General features: G+C 41.1%; 2 protein-coding genes across 2 annotated transcripts in view; one reads left to right on the forward strand and one right to left on the reverse strand.

Moving 5' to 3' along the window:
- The first annotated feature begins 375 nt into the window (after window positions 1–375).
- sspn (sarcospan (Kras oncogene-associated gene)) lies at window positions 376–5544 on the forward strand. The gene is made up of 3 exons (XM_023406706.2): window positions 376–795; window positions 2514–2600; window positions 4457–5544. The coding sequence occupies exons 1-3, from the start codon at window positions 568–570 to the stop codon at window positions 4814–4816; spliced, it is 675 nt and encodes a 224-aa protein (XP_023262474.1). The 5' UTR covers window positions 376–567; the 3' UTR covers window positions 4817–5544.
- Window positions 5545–10293: 4749 nt separating this feature from the next.
- itpr2 (inositol 1,4,5-trisphosphate receptor, type 2) overlaps window positions 10294–24845 on the reverse strand; it is a 54278-nt gene continuing 39726 nt past the window's right edge. Inside the window, exons 47-57 of the mRNA XM_023406692.2 lie at window positions 24580–24772; window positions 24265–24390; window positions 22103–22278; window positions 21841–22005; window positions 21552–21735; window positions 20090–20176; window positions 18837–18958; window positions 18538–18703; window positions 18290–18450; window positions 12518–12679; window positions 10294–10877 (exon numbers count right to left, since the gene is read on the reverse strand). Of these exons, the coding sequence (XP_023262460.1) occupies window positions 10797–10877; window positions 12518–12679; window positions 18290–18450; window positions 18538–18703; window positions 18837–18958; window positions 20090–20176; window positions 21552–21735; window positions 21841–22005; window positions 22103–22278; window positions 24265–24390; window positions 24580–24772 (1623 nt within the window). The 3' untranslated portion in view covers window positions 10294–10796. The remainder of the gene's footprint in view (window positions 10878–12517; window positions 12680–18289; window positions 18451–18537; window positions 18704–18836; window positions 18959–20089; window positions 20177–21551; window positions 21736–21840; window positions 22006–22102; window positions 22279–24264; window positions 24391–24579; window positions 24773–24845) is intronic.

Below are 24845 nucleotides of genomic sequence, written 5' to 3' on the forward strand. Positions count from 1 at the left end.
CAAATCTGAGCCTCTCACATGCCTTATTATCACATTACTTCTTCCTGTAAGTCATGTGACTTTTTCTGGCTGGCAGCATATGGCTCTCTTGTGTAACACTGCTGACAAAGAATGATCCAATCACTCCTGATCTCAAATGAAGTGTGACCTCCTCTGCTCTGGCTTTTCATTAACTCATACCTGCTGATTTACCTCTGTACTTTCCCTTTCTTGTCTTTAATGTGACTACAAGTGAAATCCTCTCACTGTCGTGTGTTGGAATACCCCTTTGTGTCTTCCTGCCCCCTCCCTTCCCTCCTCTTCCTTTCCTCCACAGTATGCTGCCTGCTCTATATGTGGCACTGGAGCGGCTTTAGGAATCCAGTCCAAATGTTTTCCATATTAGTTCAGAGCCTTCTCTGTTTCCAAATAGCAACGAAGCTGGGTTTATGGTGAGAGGAGGCCTCAGTAGGGAGGGTAAGGGTAGGGTAGAGAGGCGAACAGCAGGCAGACTCAACCACCCCAAACACTGCAACAGAAAAAGTCGAGAGGACAGAGAGGGAAAAGAGTGTGAAGACAGAAGGGGAAATGAGGCAGGGGCAGAAAGATTCTTCAGACATGAAGGAGGGCAAGAAGAGGAGAGATGACTTCCCAGAGCCAGAAGACGGCAATAAGTGCAGATGGTGTCGCTTCCCTCTGCTCGTCGCCCTGCTCCAGCTGCTGTTGGGGGTGGCCGTCATAGCCGTGGCCTTCCTCATGTTGGCCATCAGCCCCTCACTCCTGACCAGGGAGACGCCACACTGGGCTGGGATCATTGTAAGCTCCATCCTTACGCTCTAAAATCAGCCTCTACATTCACATGTTTGCATGGAACCTGAGCTTCCCATTTCTGACACTCCTGCATTACCCTCAGCTATATCCCTCTCTGTGTTGTCCATCCTCAGCACACTGCATGTCAACACTGGCCCTTACCAACCTGTCTCAGCCAGACAGTCACTGTAGGCATGGGAAATCACCGCTATTTGTCATGTTCTGATAAAACTCCATCTGTTATATTCATCTGACCGTATACTCCTGAATCTCCAATCCGTCTCAGTCACAGGAGCCCACCTGCAAACTTCTGTTGTTTTCGTTGCATGTCCAACAAATCCTCAACATCTGGGCAGATGAAACAAGCCGGCCAATCACAGCATGCCATGCTCCCGCTTTGACCTTTGACCACCTAAGCAATATCTTAACACCTTGTTATTATTTGCCAATGTGCTGTGCATACTTACACCTCGTCATCTTACCATCTGCCTCATCAGTAGACACACATAAACGCACCACACATCTCATCTACTACATTAAAAGCGTTAACTTTCACGCCATATATTTGAATTGCCTTAATGTATTTAACTTTATGTGTAGCTTCAAAATTGACATTAAGATTACGGTTGAGTATCTAGGAAAGGCAGCATTTTCTTAACAAAATGTAGGGTGTCTTAAAAGCCTTAAAACTTGTTATTTGCATGCATCATTTCACATAATGCATGTGAAATAATGTTCAGTTGAAGCTGATGCTCTTAAGGAAGTGCCAGGTGAAGTCAGTTGAAGTGTTAGAGTGAAATCAGTTGAAGTCAGTTCAAATTTAACTGTAAAATGACAGCACTTAAACTAACAGCTGAAGAGCATGCACAGAAAGTAATGAACTCTAAACAGTGAAAGCATTTGAAATTTCATTTGAAGCGCCACAGGAGGTTAAGGGTGTTTACCAGTGAGATGTAACACACTAAAAGCAGCTGAAGTGTCATTTAAAGTGTTTAAATTTCTGTTTAGGGGAAACTTAATGAGACCATCGAATGGTTGTTTGCAGTTTCTTTTGATTACAAGTGAACAATGATTAACTGTGTGGTGATGGTGGTGAAAGAAAAAACAACACCGTGTTCCTGTTCGGTCCCATCTTAGCCTATCACAGACGCCATCTGCCCTCGAAAACATCCCTGGACACCAACATCCCGAGTTAGATGCTCACGAGATTCAGCCAAGTGAAAAACACTGAGGTCATCAAGAACTTTCCCGAGAACCCTGAGCGCTTAAGAACCTGGGAAAAACATTTAAATAAGATGCTGAACGTTAGTCACAAGACTCCAATTTCGCTGTAGAGATAGAGAGTGAGTGTGTCTGTGGGAGAGAGAGGGAGAGAGAGGGAGAGAGAGAGAGAGTAATGTAATCAGATGACAGCTTACTGCTGAATCATGCAATATTAACAGACACCCCTGGAAACATGGCCACAATAGACTTTCTAGAACAAGATCATTGTTTCTACATTGTGTCTCAGAGCAAACACATATTCTGCATATCACATATACAGCAACAAGGTGCCATAGGCTATATTAAAATGATATCATGGGTGAATCAAGTCAGAAATGAATGGGGTGATTACATTCTTTGTGATAATGAAAGGCTGTAATATGAGCAATATGCTGAGAAATGTTCGGATATGAGTGAATCTAACCAAGTTATACCAAATATTTTCTGCTGTGTTGTTGCAGCTGTGTTTAGTTTCCATCCTGGGCTTCATCCTGTACTGTATCACCTACGTCCCTGATGAGAGGACATCTATGCAGTTCATTGTCAAGGTGAGCTTACACCCATCCTTACACATTTTCTGCAAAAACGAAAGGGAAGTATGTGATCGTATGTCAGGCATGGTGTCAAGTCCAGTTCCTTATTAATGCACAATAGGACTTGGACATGATCCAATGGATCAGTATATTCTGCAGAAAGAAACGACCTTTGCAGAGAACAATGTTTTACTCACTAATAATGTAATTGTTAGGTGGGTGTTCTTAAGGAACTGTAACTGTCAGTGGCACAGAGAGGAAGGCATTTAACTGCATTCCTGTTTAAGAGCTCTGCAGGGATTCCTATGAGTGGATGAGTGCATTCATTAATGCAACTGCATCGTACAGCTTAATTAGCCATACAATATATGCAGTTGGAATTTCAAGGCAATTAAAATCAGTCCACCATTGTCTGCTGCTGAAAAGCAGGTCCTTGGAAGCAGTTTCCTCTTTTTTTCCCTGTCTGGCTCTGTGCATACCAGGTTCAAATATCTACATACACTGTTACAAAGCACTTCAGTATCATTTTGAATTAAGAAGTGCAGCTGAAATTGTGTGTTTGTATTGTGTAGCTTTAAATAATATCAGACACTGAATCATCAAAATTACGGGGACTATTTTAAATTACATCTTAATATACAAAAAACTGTTTGAAAAATATTAAATGCTCTTTTAATGATGATGAATATTTCTTCCTTGCTGGAATATAACAGTTTCTTTCAATGAAGTCCTGCACTGCATTTGAGCTTTTTAGGTTAAGATTTTACTAATATTTGTTGTCTTATGTCATGACCCTCAAAACAGCTGTGCTTTAATTTATCAGTATCATCAATTGAAATAGCTCAGTGAACATGAATATTCCTGTTATATTTATTCATTTTAATTACTCTTGGTGCTCTGCTTTTAAAATGCAGGTGTAGTGAGTAGAAAATATGCTGGAGATGTACCTGGAGATTTTTCTGAAGTTAAGAGTAACTGTTGTGGCAGATAAGGGTCCCAGCTCTCGGATATCATTGCTCAGCGTTCCTATATTTTGTCAAGACACTCAGTTTTCTAAATGGAAGATCTATGCGTTTTTATGTGGTCACTAAAAGGTTGTTCAGGGCACCACATGGACTGTAAACAACAATATGAATTTTGACGCCTTTCACTTTCTTCCTGCTTTGGTGTTTCAGCTCATCTCCATTAAGTAAAGCACATAATGCTCAACAAAGTACTTGCTGATGTACATACATCTCCCTGTAACCAATTATACTCCAGATTTCACAGCTGTTCCCAAATTAACATAAATGCCATTTCAAATCAAGCACCGCTCATCACTTGCATAATTCCATAAGCAGCATATAACAGAGAGAGCAAAATACACCAGCGGATGAGGGCTCCTGTTATATAAGTGATGGATTAAGATGAAGGTTTAGTGTTATTGAGATTGTGCAATTGCATAAACAGCACAAAGCTTCTGTCACATTTTACATCTGTATTTTTAGACACTCTCAGTTGTTAAACATTCTCACATAGGATCTGCGCTGAAGGTGGGAAGCGGCTGTAGCTGCAGGGCAGTCTTACATGTGCTCTGTCTGCTTTGTGTTAAATGCCGGACTCCTACTCTGAGGGTCAGACCTTGCTCTGTAGTATTGCGGGTAATCTCTTTGAATTGAACTTGCCATAGGCACTGAGCCAGCATGTCTGTTTCTAAGCTACAGTTTTGGCACTCTGGGTTAATCATGAGACAACAGACTAGAGCAGGAGCCAGCTTTCTGGAATTAAAAAAAAGAACTTGCTGAGTAGAAGATGCAGAGCAGCTTTCTTTTTCAATCAAAGCTTTCAAGGTAAATTTGCATGACCTCACTCTTGTCCTCCGCCCTTCACAGCTCCTGTACTTTGTCCTGTGTACAATCGGCCTGGTCATTTCGGTGCTGGTTATGGCGTTCGCTGGACACCACTACACACAGACCAGTAGCTTCATCTGTGAGCAGGTGGGAGAGGACTGCGTGTGCACACTGGATCAAGATGACCCGATAGCCCGCACCTTCACCTACGAGGGGGTCAGTGACTGTGAGGTGATAACTGGGACACTCACACTCTACTTCTTGGTCCAGATCTTACTAAACCTGGCCCAAGCGCTCGTCTGTGCCTTCGGTGCCTTCATCTTGTGGAAGCACCGTTACCAGGTCTTCTTTGCTGGTCTTCAGATTGGCTCTCCCTCCACCCAGCGCTGGCAGAAGGTTTAACGTGATGAAGACAGAGTCGATGGGATGACTGATCAGTCAGGTCGGGATGGAGGGCCACGCCAAATGTGTGATTGAGCTCTGAAAGGACAGGGACATGCCTGTGTGCCTCAGTGTGTTTTATTTTATGTCAGTTTATATTCACCTTTTGTGGTAATATAATGGCTTTTTTGCACACATTTTGTATACCATATAAGTAACTTTGTATTTCCAGTTGCTGATGTTGTAAGAAATTACCTTATATAGATGAAGAGGAGCAACACATCTGGTTTATTTTTGAAAATCTAAACCATAATTACTTATTCAAATTGTTTTTCTTGTTATCCTAGCATTTGGCTTTTATACAATTGCAAGACTAGACAAATTATAAGCACAACACATATTTGTTTTGCACTCAACTCCTAAAATCAGCAGTGTTGCAAAAACTTTTTCATAAACCTTTGGTTTATTTTTTTCAAATGTAAAATGATTCTGCCTCAATCTTTGGAAAACTGTATTCACTCAGTAAAAAGGTCAACTATTGACCAAACACAGCAGCAGGTATTACTAAGAAATTCTTTTTTATCTTAATGTAATCAAAAAAATAAGATAACAAGAGTTTATTGCTTTACAATCAGTAAATTTCATAATTTTGAAGTTTTTAGCTATATTGTCTAATTTTCATGTTGTGTGTCACACACACAAACGCACATTTAGTTGGATTGATTCCACGAATAAACAGTTTTTGTGCAGTTCTGTAAAATCCCTGTTGAAAAACAACAGCAGCTGATAGAAGTAAACTCTGTTAAACTTCAGACAGTCCAGTTATACACAGTAAGAGCTGATCCTGACAGCAGTAACACGACCTGGGCAGGCGCTACACTCCATGAGACTGGATCCAGGCTGAACTGGGCTGTGGCTTGTGAAGGTGGATGCCAGGCCAGTAGCCTGCATGACTCAAACAGCCTGTAGGAGTCAAACGACTGCAGCCACAAAGAGGGGGGTGGGGGGGAGGAAAGGGGGACTCAGACAGGCAGCTGGACTGAAGTATCCAAATCATCTCAGTGTGTTTACAGCGTTTCAGTTGTTTTCTCTCAGGCGGGACAGTGCAAAAGGGATGGAACAATCACAAAATCTGAGGCTTTTATTTTCAAAATGCTCAATCTTATGCAGAGTTCAGCTTTGTTTTATTCTTACTCTCATCTCAGGTGCAGAGAACAGTCACTTACAGTCTCTACATGTTGACCAGGGAATGGTAAACGTGAGGCATTCTCTGATGCAAATTATATGAAATGTATAGAGTGTAATTATTGTGCAGTATTACTTCTATTTTTTCAATGATTGAAAATGGTTGATTGACTGGACATGAAAAATATTACTTATTTCTCACAGAGGCCTTAAATGTGGCATTTGAAAGGAGCATTTTATCTGAATAAAACAAAGACGCCAATATGTGCATTTCAAGATTTTCAAACTGCTTGTTGTTACAAATACAAATCTTTGTTTCAGTTGTATGAAGCTTCCTTTTCCTGTTTTGTCACCACATATATACGGTCAATACACAAAAAAGATGTCGCTCGTATTCATCATAATTAGAATAATTCATCATCATCATTAGTAAAGACTCCAAACTGAGCAGAGAGAAGATGAGCAGTGAGCATCTCTAACTATGTAACCCCTAAGCCACAAGCATTTGTAGGCTGCACAGAACACAGTCTCCCTGAACACAAGGCCAGGCATATCATTAAAACTGATTAGAAAATACACATTATAACAGAATTTGTCATCCATATTAACAACGAACGCAGTTTCAAAGTAAGGGCGGAATCTAAAGCTATGACTAATATGTGACGTCGGCAAGAGACAAAGTTATCTCTGTCTGTTGTAATTTACTGTGATCAGTGACTGTTAATTCACACAAGTTTACTGTGACTGCTCACGTGATGAGCTGATAGGTGTCCTCAGGGATCACTCTCTCGTGGCAGTGCATTCATGAACATGCCCCAAGTCACTTTTTAAACTTCAGAAACATCATCACCACTGTGTCAGCGATGATGGAGCTCTTTTGAATAACAGTTAGCAGAGAATCACCGGGACATTAAAATAACTTCTGCATTATTGCGGGAATGATTTATTAATTCTGTTTAATGAATCATTTCGCACCCTGTATAAGCTGACTCTGTACACACTGCAGCTAAGCGTGACGGAGGGCAGGCCCTTTTCGCAGTGTTTTTCCGTGTCTACTTGTTTAGTGTGATGATGTTGATGCGTCATGTGACTACAAAGGCTCAATCTCACAGCCAGACACAGGAAGTCACATGCCAGTCATCACGGGGGCATGTTTATTTATAAAAATGACAGTGAGGAGGGACCTTCCACCCTCCTATTCACTCTGTAGCAACTTTATGCGTGGTCATTTGACCTTTTAAAGCAACAAAAAAAAAAAAAAAAAAAAAACACTGAATATCTAGCCACTGTTGCTGCTGTGGGTCTTTACAGGAGACAGCAGAAGACAGAAGATCAATATGTGTATTGACACAAATCACATCAACATTCACTGCAACTTGAAAACAACAGAGTGAACTCTCATCCAGTATTTTAATTAAGCAACTAGCAATATCAATGTTACATGTATACCTGCATGTACATTAGATCCAGTTAAATATATGGCTTAGCTTAAATTGATAGCTTTAATCTTCCCTCATTTTGGTGTGGACCTTGCAGAGCATTAAAGTCAAAGTGCCTGACTCACTCAAACTGCTTCCAGCCACAGAGGTGTTTGGGACGTTGCCTTGTATTTATTGACCTTCTCTGGGTGTTTTCTCACTCTCACTACTGAATACACACAGGCTAAGCACGTGACTCTTGACTGTGGTTTGCAAAGAGACTCAAAAATGACTGTGATCCAAATGTGTCTAAGGCTGTGCTCAAAAAGTACATAACACATTGCTCACGTGTGTTAAAAAGGGTTCAGTGTGAAGCGAGAGAATGACATTATCTTAAGATGATTTTCCTCAAGTAATTTGAAAAGTTTTCTGGTAAGTGTACCCCGAAGTTTGATGATTTCTCCTCCATGGTCATTACATAAATCTCAGCTGATAAAACGGTCTGTTTAGGAAGCAGTGCATGTTTGTTTGGTGTCACACTACAGCAAGAAGACTTTTGCCAGACAGTAATGATGGTCCTGGTATTATCCTCTCCCCTCCCTTCCCTGTCTACATTCCAGTAATGCTGCACTTTACCGTTCTTGTCTACGCAGTGACAGCTGCTCACCATTATGGCGCTGCGTGAGCTAATTTTAATGGCTGTCACAGGCAGCAGGAGCAAATGCAGGCCTGCCAGCGTAAACAGCGAACTGAAGCCAAGAAGGATGGGCTTCTCTGTAGAGGGTAAATGACAGGACGGGATAAAAGACCAGTTGAGGCCTTTCTGTGATTCGTTTATCATCTCAAATATGTTACACAAGCACAAACATACAGGCAATCAACCAGCAACAGCTATGAATTATCCACTTACACAAAGAGTGAAATAAATAAATAAAAAAGTGTTAAATTATCAACAATGTGGATGGATGTGCGGTTGACAGGTCTGACTACAACCAATGCCACATGCCTATAGAGGAATTTCATTTCTCTATGGATAAACATGCTGCATCGCAAAGGAAGAAAACAACCTATTGAATAGAGAGAAGCACTCAATGACAGTAGTTTAAGACGCTTCTTTTTCACATCTTCAAGATCAGTGGTTCGCAAGCTGTTTTTTTCTGACTAACTCCACAGCCTTGTCAGATGAACTCAAGTAGCCTTTCATCAACACTATCCATCAAGTTTGAAAGGTGTTCAGTTGAAATGATTTTAAACCGAATGTATTCTTATTATATGAAACCGATATTGTTCCTGGACAATTGCTTTGAGCAAGTGAACTCTAAATTTTCATGTGTGGCAGAACCATGGCCATTATCCATTATTATTTTCAGCTTACTATTCGACCATTTATCCATTAATTTTAGCTGTTTCTACCATATAGCCACTGCTTTCACTGACTGTCTAGACTTCTTTCCTTGCTAACTACATTTTACGCCCTCTCAATGTGTACCCTGCAGACTTAATATGGACATATTTTTCTACTCAAATCATTATTTCTATTTTGTCAAATTAGTTGGGCTACTTTATAATTCCAACTACTGGTTGTATATCGTTGTTCTCGAAAATGGGCCTTACCTCTTATTTCTGTATTTTAATTACTTAATTCTATTTTAAAAGAATATTAAACTAAAATAACAGCAGGGCTCTTGAAGTAGACTGATATGAGAACAAAGGTTAAATAGGTTAGAGTCTGATTTAATCTCTATGTTTCATATAAACTATTAATTAGCTTCAATGAAATGATAAAATGAGCTAAAGTAAAGCCGCGCACAATCATCTGTTAACATTGGTTTTAATATGAGCCGACTACCCGGGCTGCATGAGCTGAAATATGATGCTGTCTGAATGAAGAAAGGTCTTTTCCTGGGTCCTGTGCTCCCTTCATGGAAAAGCGCAAGTGTGAAACACCAAGTGCGTGGGTGAGTGGGTGCAGAGTGGGTCAGGGTGAATGTGGGATGGTACTCATTCATCCCCAACAACAAGCAAGGATTGAGGCAAACTCTGCTTGAAAGCTTCTGACTCAAAGCGCGCCATTGAGTCTTGTTACACATTTATTACAACATCTGACCACATAAAATACATTTTTCTATACACTTTGTTTAACAGAAAGTGTCACAGGACAGCTACGGTCAAGTGCACGCACTCGTAATCTGCCGTTCGTTTGTGCAAGTTTAAAACACAAGTTCAGATTTAACAATCAATTGCAGTCCAAGAGAGACAAGAAAAGATGATTTAAAAAAAAAAAACTTTAAGAAACAGTAGAAGATGAAGATGATATGAACAGATACAGTAAATATTACAGTATTAGCTGACATCTCTATAGACATGAGGATGTTCATATTGTAACAAAGAACTGCAAGCTTACCATCTTCAGTCAGCACTACATTATGTACCAATATAAGATTTAGACTTAAAAGGAAATTTCAAGTAAGTTTTGAACAGGTAATCATTATTTTTATTCACATTTCTGTTACTTATAAACTCTGTAGAAATCTGTAAAAAGGCAACTGAAATGGTGTGTGGATGCATCTTTAAACACAACACAAACCATTTCAGAAATAATACCCCCAAACTAACAAACCCTTCCAGTTACAGGCTAACTTTTTACCCTTTTTTTTTTGTTTTGAAAAAGTGCACTTTCAGTAATTGCAATTTACTGTTTATAAAAGTTAATGAGTAAGGCAGCATGAATCCTTTTCCAGAATGCAAAAATAATACTCCAGTTTATGAACCGAACATTTTCTTATAAATACCATCAGAAATCTAAAAAGGTAAAAGTGAGAATACTTGATTTTAGTGCACATCCTCTTCCCCTGGAGGCAAGCAGGAGATGCAAGAAACCCCCCCCCCCCCCCCCCCCCCCCCGGTTCTGTCCTCACAACCAATCACTGACCTCTGTGTGGCTGGTCGGTCAGCACAGAGACAGCTGAATAACGAAAGCTGAGACGTGGCCATCCGCAGACTTGACAGCACTTCACCATTAACCTTACCATAACATTTCCCTTGATCTCTGTCTGGCACACTAACACTACACTGGCAGATGTGTGCCGTGTCTGGCCAATCATTCACAGAGACGTGTTCCTCTATATACCAGAGCGTGCACAGACGGCCTATAAAGTGTGCTCCTAGTGGCCGAGCGTGCACATAAGGCAACATTATGTATCCAGTAAGGCAGTGTTAGTGTCGTAGAACAGGCATTATGTATGTCGTGCTGGCCTCTTGCGATTTGACATCAGTAATAGTAGTACATATATTGCTCTTTAAAGCTGGAGTTTATGTGAATGTATTTCTGTGTGGTTTCTATTGCAAGCCTGCACTCAAGAGGCGTGTCACTGTTCCCTGTATGAACCTTGAGCTCCTCAGTGGGCCGGGATGTGATGGTTGGGCTGAGGAGGACCCAGGAATCCGAGCCTCTGCTTGTTCTTCCTCTGTTCTGTCATCTGTGGTGGATGCAGAGAGAGAAAGAAAAAAAAAAAACATCAACCTGGAGTGGCTTTTAATTTTGCACCTAGCATACACGATATGCAAGCTTGTGCCTGTGCTGTTATTGCTCTTGTAGGTACTTTATTATGCAAAACACAAGGTTCCCACTATGTTTGGACATGATCATTACAATCCAGAGGGGAATATTTATCTATTTTATACTTGGAGTGCAGGTAAAGTGACACTCTAAATCTCCTGTTGCATTAAACAGTGCAAACAATTATTCTGACCGTTTTGTCTATTTCTAAATTTCCTTTTCAGCATTTTACCAAAATATTATAAAAGAGATAAATCCTTTCCACTGCTGTGTGCAAATTGATTTATTCAGCGCTGTTATGACTGGAAACTAAAATGCTCCTTGGAAACTGAATTAGAGGACACTGTCATGTGTGGGCGTGTTTTTGTGCAGAACTACCTGCACATTGGATGTTGTGTAAATGTGGGCAGGAAGCTTGTGAGTTCTCATCATTATATTTGCAGTAGTTTCAGTGTTGATGTCACAAATGAAGGCCACTGGTTTTGTTACCCATAAACTGCATATTAAAGGAAACCGATTACGCTCTGAAGAACCCCAGAACTCACACACACACACACACACACACACACACACACACACACAATACAATCTCAGCTGTGATAGTGTAAAGTGCTGAAGTCAGCAGAGATTGTAATGAGGGAGGAGCTGGAGCAGAAACAGAGTTCAGCGCTGGTGTAAGACCTGTAGGCCTCCCCTTGTGACTGGAAAGCTGTGGTTGGGCCTCACCTAGATCTGGACAAACACACTCACCTCTTGTAGTGTACGCTAACAATTGTGTTTATCATAAATTCAGAGCAACATCCTGGCTAATCCCATGACTACATATTAGTCAGTATGGACAACTGTAGACGTGCATTAGAATAATAAATGACCTGAAGTTGACCCAAGCTACAGATTCAGAGATAAAGCTTCTGTGTCTTCCTCCAGGGAACTTCAGCAGCAAACAGACTTGGCTGTTACAGGGGTTACATGTGGGGTCCCGGCCAGAAGGGAGATGTTACAGATTTACTGCTTGCTGAGGTCGACAGAGATTGATGTTTTGTGTACTAGTGTGTGATTCTCCCCTGGCAGGAGCTGTTTTCACACATCTGGCAGAAGAGGAACAAGGACAGGCCTGTGACTGGAATCACATGCAGGGGAGGCAGGTGATGAGAGTGATCAGTCACACTGCAGCAGCAGAGCTAGTCATCCAAACAGCCAGAGGCTCACTGGAGGCTCTGAGTCGCGCTGATCGCTGACGTGATAGTCACCTGTCGTGCTGCGTTCAGGAGCATCGCGGCTCTGATAGAATCCATCTAGAATCCTGAACTCAGTGCAGAGATGGGTAGCAAAATGAGAGTGCTGGTGTAATGTGACCATGTGACCCTTTGCCCTGTGGGTGTTTTTAGGTGAAAGGAGTCTCAAGGTCAGCACAGTCCACGTGCTAGAGTCGCCTGAACAGCGTACAGCTAAACAAGATGTGACTTTGCTTTTTTTTTGCATTCAGTTCAGACTACCACAGCGCTCAGACCGGAGCTTTTCCCACCACAGCATGAAAAATGGCCTGAAGTGGCACTCTACCTGTTCCTTGAGCTCAGCCAGCTGGCCCGAGAGCTGAGCCACCAGAGTGACAGTGCTGTCCAGTTTCTCCTGCAGAGAGCGCATCTCGTTCTGCTCGTTGTCTCCCTCGCTGCTCACCAGAGACATGGCTCTCATTCGGGGGAACCACTCCAAGTTCTTCTCCTGGGAGGAGAGAGGGAGAGATGAGATGTGAGAGAAAACAGTGAGAAAGGTGAAAGGGATAAAAGGCTGAGATAAAGCTGACTCAGTGGGTCAAAGAGACGGCAGCAAAAGCATGCTGGCACTGACAGCGACATGGAAGATTTGCATAGACATACACGGAGCACAACAGCGCTAAAGCCAGACTGCAGCAGGAGAAGAAACAGAGAGGTATTGGTAGCGGGAGACAGGCGTGGAGGTTTAATATTAATCATTCCATCAGAATGGAAGCTGCTTTCCATTTAACGCTCGACAGTGTAGGATTTTTAAGTAGCACTGCTGTCTCATGGATACTGTGGATAGCAATTATACACTAAATGAACAGTAACTGCATTTCAGTTCTCACTCACTCCATAAACACGGCTGATGTGGGGATGAGTCACTGTCGTCTATCAAGAATACAGCTGGGAGTATAGTGTTATTTATTCCTGTGCCTGTGTGTGCAAGCTAACATGCAAAACAGAGACATTTAGTTTATTCTCTGTTTTTCCAATAGCGCAATGGACAGAGCGAATCTTTTGCAATAAAGCCACGAGAAAAAACAACGAGCAGAATGAACCTATACCATTATGTAATGGACTTAAATGCGTCTGTGTTTGTACATGTGTGGGTGTGTGTACTGTTGGTGTGCATGTGCATGGATATGTACATAGCAGACTGTGTGCCAGAGTGTGTGTTTTACAACACACATGCTCTGAAGGCGAGACAGGTTTCACAGAGACAGACATCAGCCATCAGCTAATCTTATGTAATATTCCTTTGCCAGTTCTTCTGATAAAAATTACTTAAAAGGTGCTGAGAGTGGGATTTGACTGGCACCACATTAAGTCCAGTAGGAGGAGTGAGGTATTCTCCCACCTACTCTTACATAAGAATAGACTGGAAGGATAGAAAAACTCAGAGTGTGAGACGCTGGGGACAGAGAAGAGGACATGAGGCGAGTGGAGTCTGAGGATGGAGAGGAATGTGGGGTGTGTGGGTTATTTGTTTTTGTTTCTTCAATTAATGAGTTTATCACACTTTGCTGAGTGAGGCGTTAATGGCTGTGACATATCATGGGATTCCAGAACCAATTTTAATTCACTCTGTGTCTCTGGGACTCAAGAGCAGGACCAAGAAATTAAGCTAAAAAAAACAAAAATGCATTTATTGTGTTTTCCTGGAGGAAGGGGCGGAAAATATATATTATATATAACTAAGATTTCTGTGTATTTGTACATTATTAGTCTTTTTTCACTTAAGGGTTTTTTTTAATTAGGCACCTTCCCTGATATGAAACATTTAAAACCTCTTTACACTGAAAAATGCAACAATGTGAGACATTTTGTTTCTGAAACAGAAGTGGCTGCCACTTGCCACATTTGTAGTTATCATATTTAACCAGGTACATGTATACCTGCATCCCAGACTCAGATTACTCTCATAAAAAAAGAAGAGTTACTACACTTGTTTATTGTACTTGTTTTCAACATTTTGACTAATTTCCCTTCTTTGAATACTATTTCCACTGCGAACCACAGGAAGCAGTTAGACCGATTATGGGTGCTAAGCTACACAGTATGAATCGAGTCATTCTATAAGAGCTTGCATGAAAGTCCTGGACTAATTTGGGCCTCTGGCATCAAGGGGCCATAAAAAGAACAGTTTCCTTTCTCACAATTTCAAAAACACAGAAAGGGCACTGTGAGCTCAAAGACAAGTCTTCAAAATCATTGAAACTGACGACTATCTGATGCATGTTTTACCAAGTCATCCATATCTGATGGATTAACTAACCTCAAATATTCAATAAAGAGACCTAAGACATGTTACTAAGGGTGAATACAATATCCTCTTATATACATTCGCTCATGTAGGTTGAAGTGCCATCACTAGCGTAATGACATAAAAGTTAAACAGTGACTGGACAGAATCTGAATCATCCCACCAATGTTGCTATTCATTAGACTGCACAGTAGTCCACTGTGTGCCGAGCCGCACTGTCTGAATGACTCAAGCTTTAGTGTTGCTTCACTGATCCATTTGAACACCTCAATGAGCGTGAATTTACAGACATTCATGTGCTTCTCGCTCCTCTGTCGTCACCGTACCGCTGCTGTGTTTCAAACACAAACACATTTTTATACTGTACTTGAGCTGAGCAGAAAGCGGCAACGCAAACCAGAAATGTCAGGTTGGTGTTTCGTTTCGTTTTTTAAAAGACTGTGGGAACAACCTTTGATGTCAGACACCACAGTCAAACTTCAGCAAGGCTTGTCCCAAATTTATTATTAATTAACAATTACATTTAGCCATCACTTCGTTGATCGTTTTTGAGATGAAATCAAATGCAACCCTGTGACAATATGATAATCCACTATGGGTGCTCTCAAACCTGCTTTAATCATCTACACTTACACAATTACCGCATGTCAATCTTCTTTAAAACCTCTCTAACAGAGCAATCCAGTAAAACTGATGGTGGTCATCCATTAGGTGATCAACAGAAAATAGTTTTTAGTCATTTATTAATTGAAACCCCAGACACTGGATGGTAACAGTTTCCAAAATATGAGGTTTTTCCATGCTTTTCTCCTTTTTAATGGACAATTTTAAATTCTCCTCTGGGTTTCTTGACTGTTGGCAAGGAGAAATAAGGGCTGTGATAATCTTAACAGGCAGAACAATCATTAAACCAATTTATTATGAAAGATCTATTATGAAATAAGGTGTTTAATGTGCGATATTCTCATCATACCTCAAGAAAAATTGTACAGTGTTGAATTAAAAACACATAAAATCCCTGTATCTCTGTATTTCTAGTTGGACTACATGTTATTAACCTTATATGTAAATAATGGAATTTAAACTAAAAGAGTGGAGTTCCAGGTGTTGGATGCTACAGCTGAATACTTGTAAGCAACAACCTCAAAGATACAGAGGAGTGTCAGCAGAAAAACAATGACACAGCACACAGATAGATTGTATTTACTACACGTTCTCTCTCACACACACACACACACACACACACACACACACACACACACACACACACACACACACACACACACACAGTTCTGTTAAGCACTTTTTATAAAAGCAACAGACCTTCTACATCTAATAAAACCCAATCTGACCTCTGCCCTTGTTTTTCAACATTTCTGTTGCTTCTTTTGTTCCTGACATGCCACATGTGTGTTCTCAAGTAAATGAAGGGTTCATGATTTGACAGTGAGTCTGTGTCAGTGTGTGTGTGATAGACAGAGAGAGAAAGAGAGAGAGAGAGAGAGAGAGAGAGAGAGAGAGAGAGAGAGAGAGAGAGAGAGAGAGAGAGAGACAGGGACAGGAGAGCACGTGCCATGCAGGGCTGAGCTATTAGCAGGCCACTTGAGATGGGTTATGTAACAGCGTTGTGGCTGCTGCAGTACCTGCTAGGCCTGTAGTCGCTGTCATAATTTTACACACAAACACCAGCGCAATGATTCACATCCACATGCACAACAGAGCAACAGAACAGACAGTCAGTGTAACACGATCCTACTCTTTTGCTTGGCACCACATCATTCTATCCTACCAAACCAGATGCACTCATTATGAGTGTCTGTGTCAGGGTCTGTGTGTGTGCTTGTGCGTGTGTGTGTGTGTGTGTGTGTGTGTGTTTCAGGTCATCAAGTTTCAGCTCTTTTCCAACAAGGGTAGGGGAGGGCAGAGTAGTTTCATGGAGTTTCATGTTGAGTTGTCACCCCAAAACTGTAGTGCAGTAGTGCAGGAGATTAGAATAAAGATGAAGCTTAACAAGTGGAGCCCCAGACTACAGACTGACACTTGTTCCTACCTAAACGGCCGAGTCCAACCCTCCCCTGGTCTGCGGTGTGGAGCAGACTGCTGCAGAGATCAACATCATGGATTCCTCTACTTTATAATTCAGCTGTTTTTTCCATTGCTGCTTCTGTCCTTGCACCAATGCTGCCTCATCCACTCTAACTTACTGTGTGTGAGCAGGTTGAGGTATTGACTCTAAAGTTCCTTGAAATGTACACTTTTTTTACACATTTATTCATCTTTTGTCACCTTTTATGCAGAGAATGAATGGTTTCTTTTTGCATCTGGAGAGCGTCTTCTGCTTCTTGTCAATGTGGGGTCAATGACTTGTGACTTCCATAAAGTTGGCTGACTAACCAAAGACAGATTAAGAATGCGCTGAAGTCATTTATTTTGCACTTAATTTCCACTGTGTGCTGTTGTTTTGTCTTTATTGCACTGTATGTTGTTTATACTGCATACCACATCACCATGATTTAAATTTTTTTTTTTTTTAAACTAAATTCGTGACAGACTGTTCGAAATCACAGGGTTTCTCTTAAGTTTTCTCTATACTTATTTTATTTAAACCTTCTTTGTACTGACTGTGATGAAACCCACAAGCTGAAAAACACACTGGTCTGACAAGAAAGTTATGAATAATACTACGTGTTGTTGGAATTATGACTCTTTTAAGGACTGCTTTCCTTCTCTGTTTACCTTTGAAGTAGGTGAAGTTGATTACAGGACATACCCTTTAATCTTAATGTTGTTGTTGTAATATTGTACCATTTTAAGAGACTCTTGAAAGAATATAGTTTATATGTACCAGCTAGATATTGCATGAGGAAACAAAATTGACATAAAAAAGTTGTTTTAGCTTGAGTCTGTTACCCTCCTGCGTGTGTTTCTGCTCTGCAGCATATTAGGAGGTGTTAATATATATTCCTGACTCATCATTACCTCATCACACAGCAATACCTTGGCCTGGCATCAGAGAGTCGACCTGTTGGAAGACCCGCTGATGCATATTAATTCGATGTCTGTCACCTGTTTGTCATGCAAATTGTTCATTATAATGCAACCATTCTTATGCCGATCACGGCCGAATGTTAATCACAAAATGTGCCATTGTGCTCAGAGGCTTCATATGAATCCATTAACCTAACGGCAACACCTTTGGTTGCCCTTACATCCTTCAGCTTCTTGTCTGTGTGTCAGTGCAGCAAGTTGGTGCATTGATGATAATGGACCTGGATTGGGTTTAATTACTATTTAACCACACTGTGTCCCAGCAGGTTAGGAGCTCAGCAAAGTGAAGACTACCTAGGCACAGAGACCCATCTCTCTCTCCAGCAGTGAGGGGGAAGGAGAATAAATTGGGATGCTTGGCACAGGCCTAGAGGCTCAGTCTCGTCTGCTTCTCTAGCATACTGTGGAAGTCTGCTCACTGAGGAAGGCTGCACATCTCTGAGACTCCAACACTAAGACATCTGTATGCTGACTGGTGTGACTTGCCAGCAAAATATGAATTAGGGTGTGAAATGAATGTGTTTGTTTGTCCATATGTTCCATATGGAATAATGAGCAGAATCCTCCAGGCTGGGGTGTGTTCATGTGCTTGTCAGCCATCTTAAAACAGTTGAGTCCCAATTTCCTAAATTATTATACTGTTGTTGCACACATTGCAAAAACAAAAAACAAAAAGCACTTCATTGTAGCTAAAACTGCTTTACAACAGTTGTGTATGACCATTTCCTGTGTGTGTCCTGTATGTATGTTTGCTCTACTGACCGCGATCATCTGAGCCACGTAGCTCTCCGGGCCGGTGTATTCGGTTGGATCCTTCACCCTCACCAAAACCAGGAAGAAAAGGTAGTGCCACATGCTGTGCTCAGATTTGATGTGCTCCTCAAAGGACACCGTCTTGTTGTCAAATTTGTCCCTTTCCAAGCCTGAAAAACATTAGCTCGATTTATAAACACTGCTCTCTCACTTCCCATGTCCATACAGTACCGTGTGAACCACATGGCTGTACGCACCACAGATGAAACAGGTGGTTTTCAGGATCTCCTCCTTCCTCTGTTTCTCACTCCTCAAGTCAGCGAAGGTGTCGATGATAACACCAAAGATGAGGTTGAGAACGATGATGATGACGATGAAGAAGAACAGAAGGTCGTAAACTACTCGAGCAGCAAACAGAGGCTCCTGGATGATAACATATGGAGAAAATGCATAATTGAAAAAATAAATAAATAAAAAAATCAAATATAATTCAAGCCGGATTAAACTGTGAGTGAACACAGTAATTCATTTGTTAATGTTAAGGTTATTTTTTTACCTTTTGGGAGGGTCTCCTGAGAATGTCTCCCACACCTCCTCCATTACGCAGTCCCTGGTTCAACACTGTGATTATACACATGAGCAGAGTGTCGCACACTCGCTCCATCCCATTATCTTCTTCTATAACAAGGCAAACACACACAGAACAACATGTGAGTGGCTAGTGACAAACAATAAAACAGAGAAGTCATTAATAGAAAAATAGAAAAAATACATCAGTAGTATTCAAGATTGTATGGGCAGTAATGGCAGCTTAATATCTTTGTAATGAATCAATGAATCAATATCCAATAAGCCAAAAATTACACAAGATTGGTCTCCACTGTACATCTGAACTTCTTATTTTTCTTCAAGGCCCCTCTGTCCTTTTCATTACTTTGATAACCAAAGAATCGACTAGATTTATATAACTCATAACCAAACCTTCCGATTTGATTTTCCATACCAATGAATCTGAATTTGACTGAAATGAGACAAGTCAAATTGAACTAAATAGGGTGTGGAAGATTTAAAGAAATGTTCAACATTCAAAAAGTTCAAGTTCAGGAAAAACAAACTCTTGTATTATTCAAATACAGTCTGACCTAAGTAAAAAAAAATGACCACTCAGCTGACTTTTACAGCTGACTGATAATAAAATACTTTTTCATAGGAACAGCTGATAATAGTGTGACGAAAGATCAAATGGATATCTTCATCACAAATGTGAGGATAAAACAGAAAAAAATGAAAAGAATTAAAGCGCTATAACCTATGAGGAAAAGTGATATCATTTATATCACATATGAAATGTACATGTACAGTGCTGTAAATAGGAAAATGACTTGCACAGCATGACTGCTGAGGACAAAGAGGAGTTGAAGGATGTGGATGAGATCACGTGTGTGCCCCTATAGTGCAGGTGATCCATGGAGACGCAAGAGAACAAACAGGAGTGTGAGTCACCCCCTCTGCCTCATCAAGTTTTTTTTTTTTGTGTGCATGCCTCCAAATGTGTATGCGTGAAACAGTATATGGCAGTGTGTGTGAGTGTGTCAGTGTGTGGTGTGTGTGTGTGTGTGTGTGTGTGTGTGTGTTTGTGAGTAACCTTTCAGGAACTGACTACTGCCAGAAAGGTCACTTTCACACCCACAAACCGGAAAATCTTAAATTTTGTCCACTCAACAGTGATTTCCATAACAGGTAGGTTGTAAAGCAAAAACAAAACAAGATAAAATAAATTTGAATAAAATAAAATAAAATAAAACTTACCAGGAACAGAATTGGGTGTTGGAAGAGGACAGCTATCTTTCATACATGTTTCAGTAACTCCACTGTTACTCAGTAAATCCCTTTTTCCTACAAAGAAAATAAGAGAAAAAGTGGAAAAAATTGTGTAATTGATTACTGATAAAAGCACTGAGAATTTACAGTTGAAAGGATGTGATTAAATTGTGCTCTTGCATTAAAACTGCTTCCCAAAAATTCTCGTCAGCAGTGATAAAATCAGCAAGAAAGATATAGACAGACATTATGTAAACTGAGGCAGCAGCTGCTGGGTGGGCGGTGAAGTGTTGCTGAAAAAACCTGAACAAATCATTTGCACACCGGCAAAGCCTTGAGCAGCAGAGGAGCTATACTTGAGTGTGATCAGCTCCGGCAGACGGGCAGAGGGAGAACTGTACACATAGGCCACAGTGTCACCAAAAGGGCCTTCCTCCCTGATGGGCCGGGCAACAGAGGGCAGGGCAGGAAATCAAGACGCAGAGGAAGAAGAGGAGGAAGAAGAAGAAGAAGTGTGGTGGGGACAGGAGGGCCGAGGTAGGGCGCAGGGCCCGCAGGCCAGAGGCGGCGGCAGCGTGGACAGGGTGCTCCTCAGCTTTGATGGAGCTCCGGTTGTGTCTCCGCTCACCCCTCAGCTAACAGACAGACAGGCGTGAGCCCAGCTGGTTACATAACCCACCACTGCTCTGCTGTGTCTGCTGTGCTCTATTCAGCAAAACACAGGATGGCGCGGCCACCAGGTTATGCAACAGGTGCACATGTGCTAGCAGGTTGTCTTCCTGACCGTCGGAGCACTGTGCCAGAGCTCATTAACACACCCACACTCTCCACAGTGTTTTCAAAACATGTGCCTGAGTATGTATATATACACTGTACTGTAGTGAGTGTAGTCAACATTTTTATTATTAGGAGACTGTATAGGCAAACATTGATTTTAAAGTTTTTATTTAGAATTTCTTTTATTTGTTTGTAAACAAAATAATTAAGTCATAAAAGTGATTCATTTGGAGCCAAAGGATCTTTTGATCCTTAGCTCCAGAGTTACTGTCCAAAATGTTTAGTTGTTTGATTTATGTAGAGCCACCAACTGCCCTGTCTGCCAGTCTGTATCAGTCATCTTTACTTTCGCTTGAGTTTTAAACTTATTAAGCAGCACGTTCTCTGGGCTATAGATAAGGTTAGGGCAGAAAAAGAACTCACAAACCCCACACTGTAATAGAGAGCATGAGAAGGACATGTTTAGGTTTAATTCAGGAGCAGAGCAGCCACAAGCAGCAACGTTGCAATTACTTGGTCACTGTCTTAGACCACTTGGACGCCCGAACGACCCGTGATTAATAAAATATGTTATTTTGCCACAATAGGAGTCCAGCTATACTTCAGGTAAAATCTACTTTACATTAATGATTGTAATGATTAAGAGTCTTTTAATAAATTTAGGAGTTCAGACCTGGTGCAGGAAGGCGGTCCACCTCCATGCGGAAGTCATCCTTGAGGAATAGGAAGCCGATGATAGAGAAGAAGTAGACAAGAAAGATGGCCAGAACGGCGGTCAGAATAATGGAGCGGCCATTCCTCGTCACACTCTTTATCACGTTGAGCAGCGTCTCCTCTCGGATCACCAGGTCAAACAGCTGTGGAGAATCAACAGCCGTGAGTCGTCAGCAAATTGACTTTCTCGCTGCGCTGATCAATCGGTGTCAATGTAACAGGAGTGAAATGTGTAAGAGCTTTGTTACCAAAAAGCTGTAGAAGAACTCGTGCACAAAGAGGCCCAGGACGCAGATGATGGCATAGCCCAAATGGTAGATAAACAGCATGTCCATCACAACTGCTTTGTAGCCACGAGTGAATGTCCCCTGGTTGCCCACAAAACTTACAAGAAATACTATCTTGTTGAACAGCTGAAAGAGAAGGAGAGAAGTAAACAGCTTTGATGTATAAAGAGGCAAGAATGAACATATCTTTCTACAACACTGGATCAAATCTTCCTTTACTCACATTGACGGTACCCAGCAATAAAAGAGCAGGACCGAGGCCCATTGTGTAGATGGCACGCAGAATAAGGGAGACCAGGAAGAACAGGATGCCCCACGGCTTGGGTAAGACGGGAAGTAATGCAGTGAACACCCCCAGCGCCACCCACAGTGAGATATTCCAGAACGAGGACAAGGTGCCTGAACAGAAGAGTAAAATATCAATCAAGGAACCACACATCAATGCTCTGTACCATTGTGGCATTCCTCTAATGAATTATTCACCTGAGCTAAGAGCTTAATTTAGCCCAACGCAGTCAGAGGCGACACTTTAAAATGTCAAACAGTCAGTTCACACTGTAGACCACCACACTGAAGCTCTGGATGATTTAGGAGGTGTTTTGATGATTTAATTGATAAAAAAAAAGAGGCTTATCAGTATTATCATCACTTATCACTAAGGCAAAAGAACCACATATATATTCCTGTTTATGTCTGAAGTGAGGCTTAAACCATTTGATCACTCCATGACACACCAACAAAACTCATTTTGTTGACATCTGTGTGAGATTTTTTAAGCCCCCTTGATATATTACTGGTAATGGGATTCGTTCAACAAAACCTGAATTCAATCTAGCAACACTAACGAGATTATAAATGTCATGTAAAGAATCAGAGAGGGAGAGATGGAGTCCTGCATGCCCGCACAGGTGTTTTCAATTAACCTGACTGATTAGACCTCAGGGTGAGGATGGGCGGAGCTATGCTGGGTTTACATGACGTTACTAGACTCAATGTACAGTATCAATATCAAACTCCTGCTGACAAACAAACAAACCAACTGACAGACAGGGGTGAAAACAATCAAGTTGTCTCCCCTTGACAGATGCAACTAGAGAGTGAGGGAGATTTCAATGATGCACACCTAAACTATGGGCGAAAAGTTTGGAAGCACCTCCATTTTCCAGCTAGAGGGTTTTTTTTACGTCATCAACAAAAGTTGGGGCACCTGTAGGAATTGTTTGCATTAACTTTCAAGGCTTCATTTACTTCCATCGCTGCAGGAAAGCTGTAAATTAACCAGTTTCTTAATCCCTGACAAAGGTCCATTTCCAATTACATTTACATGATTTCTCAGTTTTTAGTGACCTAAACTTTTCACTGGTGTGGACAATCAGTGTATTTCTGTTTGAATTATTTAATCTAAAGGCAATTAGTTTGTAGAGAGGGCCACACTATCAGGACTGCTCATTACAGTGGAGACTCAGGCCCCTATATTATTAATTCTTTAATTAGTTTGAAAAGTCTCTTTCTTACGTTTGTTTGGAAATAAAATAGCAAGAGTTATTATTGAAGTTGGTGTTAAGCCTCAGTACAAGTCGTGGCTTATTTAGTAGTAGTGTTAGTGTGGCTGTTTTAGACTTACTGTATAGTTGTTTTAGTGCACCTCAACTTAAAATCTGAGGACACACAGAGACCGGACTTTATATGTTTTATTGATTAATTTTTCAGAATGTCTGCCATCAAGCTGGGCTACAGACTCAGTCAGCACAAAACACATCACATTTCTCTCAAATGGTGTAAAATAATGGTGGATAATGAAAACAGGTTTAGAATGTTTATCTTACCCTTATTTGCCAGTCCCTCTTCCTCATTTTTGTTTGTGAGACTCAAATGTCTTTTGGTCTAATAATGCTATTGATTTCACTTTGCATGTAAATTGAAGGTGATAATAGGCGATAAGGTTTTTTTTAATTATATAGCTTTTAATTTTGGTTTTGATTTTCATCTGTGAAGTTTATGATGCCGAACAAAGCACATATCAGTTTGTCTCCACATTGATGTATTGGTTAGTAGATCGTAAATGAATCTAACTTTAATTAGGCAGCTAAATAATTTTGATGGAGTGTTACATTTCACCCACAGGCCACCTAATTTAATCTATAGGCCCATCTATCAGTTTGACAAATTAAAAAAACACATGGGTTTGAGATAGCTAGACTTATCTTGAGAGGAAGCTGCAGCTCTACCTAGCATGAACAATACCCGTCAGTCAGACTAGCTGCAGCCGCACTGCATAACCAGGACACACTTTACACATGCTCACATTTGACATGAAAGGGCATCATGTGGATCAATTTTAGCAGAAAATCAAAAAAAAAAAAATATATATAAATGAGTTCTCACCTTCATCGCCGTCATCACCAAATGGGTAGAATACAGCCACAGCGATGTTGAGCAGGCAGGCCAGGTAGAAGGAGATGCTCCCCCAAAGTGAGATGTGGCGTGAGAACCAAAACATGGCCTTATTTTCTGCACAAACAGAACAGGAGGCTTACAGTAAGGACAGGTACACAAAAACACTGCAGGCCATTCAATTTATTCTGGACACAACAATAACCAGACACTGTGGATGATGATCATGATTTACCATTCAGCAGCCTGCTTCTGCTGCTACTATCATTATTTTCCGAGCGCAGGATTCAGAAAGTAGAGACTTACTGCGGATCTTCTTCTGCCACCTCATTTCATTGTAGAGGTTGTCAAACTGCTGGAAGAAGTCGTTAACCTTGCTGCCCTGGTCGTCTCTCTCAGTGGTGGTGAACACACGCACCTTGGACTCCGCGGTGAGGTACTCGCAGATGTTTGGAACTGGGAACACTATCTGCTCCATGCTGCGGTCATGACGCACAATCTGCCAAATAGATATCCAGTATATCCTTATTACAGGTTGGTGTGTGTTGCATTAAAGATTTTGGAGACTGAGA

This window comes from Seriola lalandi, unplaced genomic scaffold (assembly GCF_002814215.2).
Source record: "Seriola lalandi dorsalis isolate HSWRI2012SDOR001 ecotype SW California unplaced genomic scaffold, Sedor1 jcf7180002054314, whole genome shotgun sequence".
NCBI classification, from domain to species: Eukaryota; Metazoa; Chordata; class Actinopteri; order Carangiformes; family Carangidae; genus Seriola; species Seriola lalandi.

Coding starts and splice junctions, on each gene's coding strand:
- sspn (XM_023406706.2), top strand. CDS start 568: ATGAGGCAGGGGCAGAAAGATTCTTCAGACATGAAGGAGGGCAAGAAG. Junction 796..2,513: donor CACACTGGGCTGGGATCATT/GTAAGCTCCATC, acceptor GTGTTGTTGCAG/CTGTGTTTAGTTTCCATCCT. Junction 2,601..4,456: donor CTATGCAGTTCATTGTCAAG/GTGAGCTTACAC, acceptor CGCCCTTCACAG/CTCCTGTACTTTGTCCTGTG.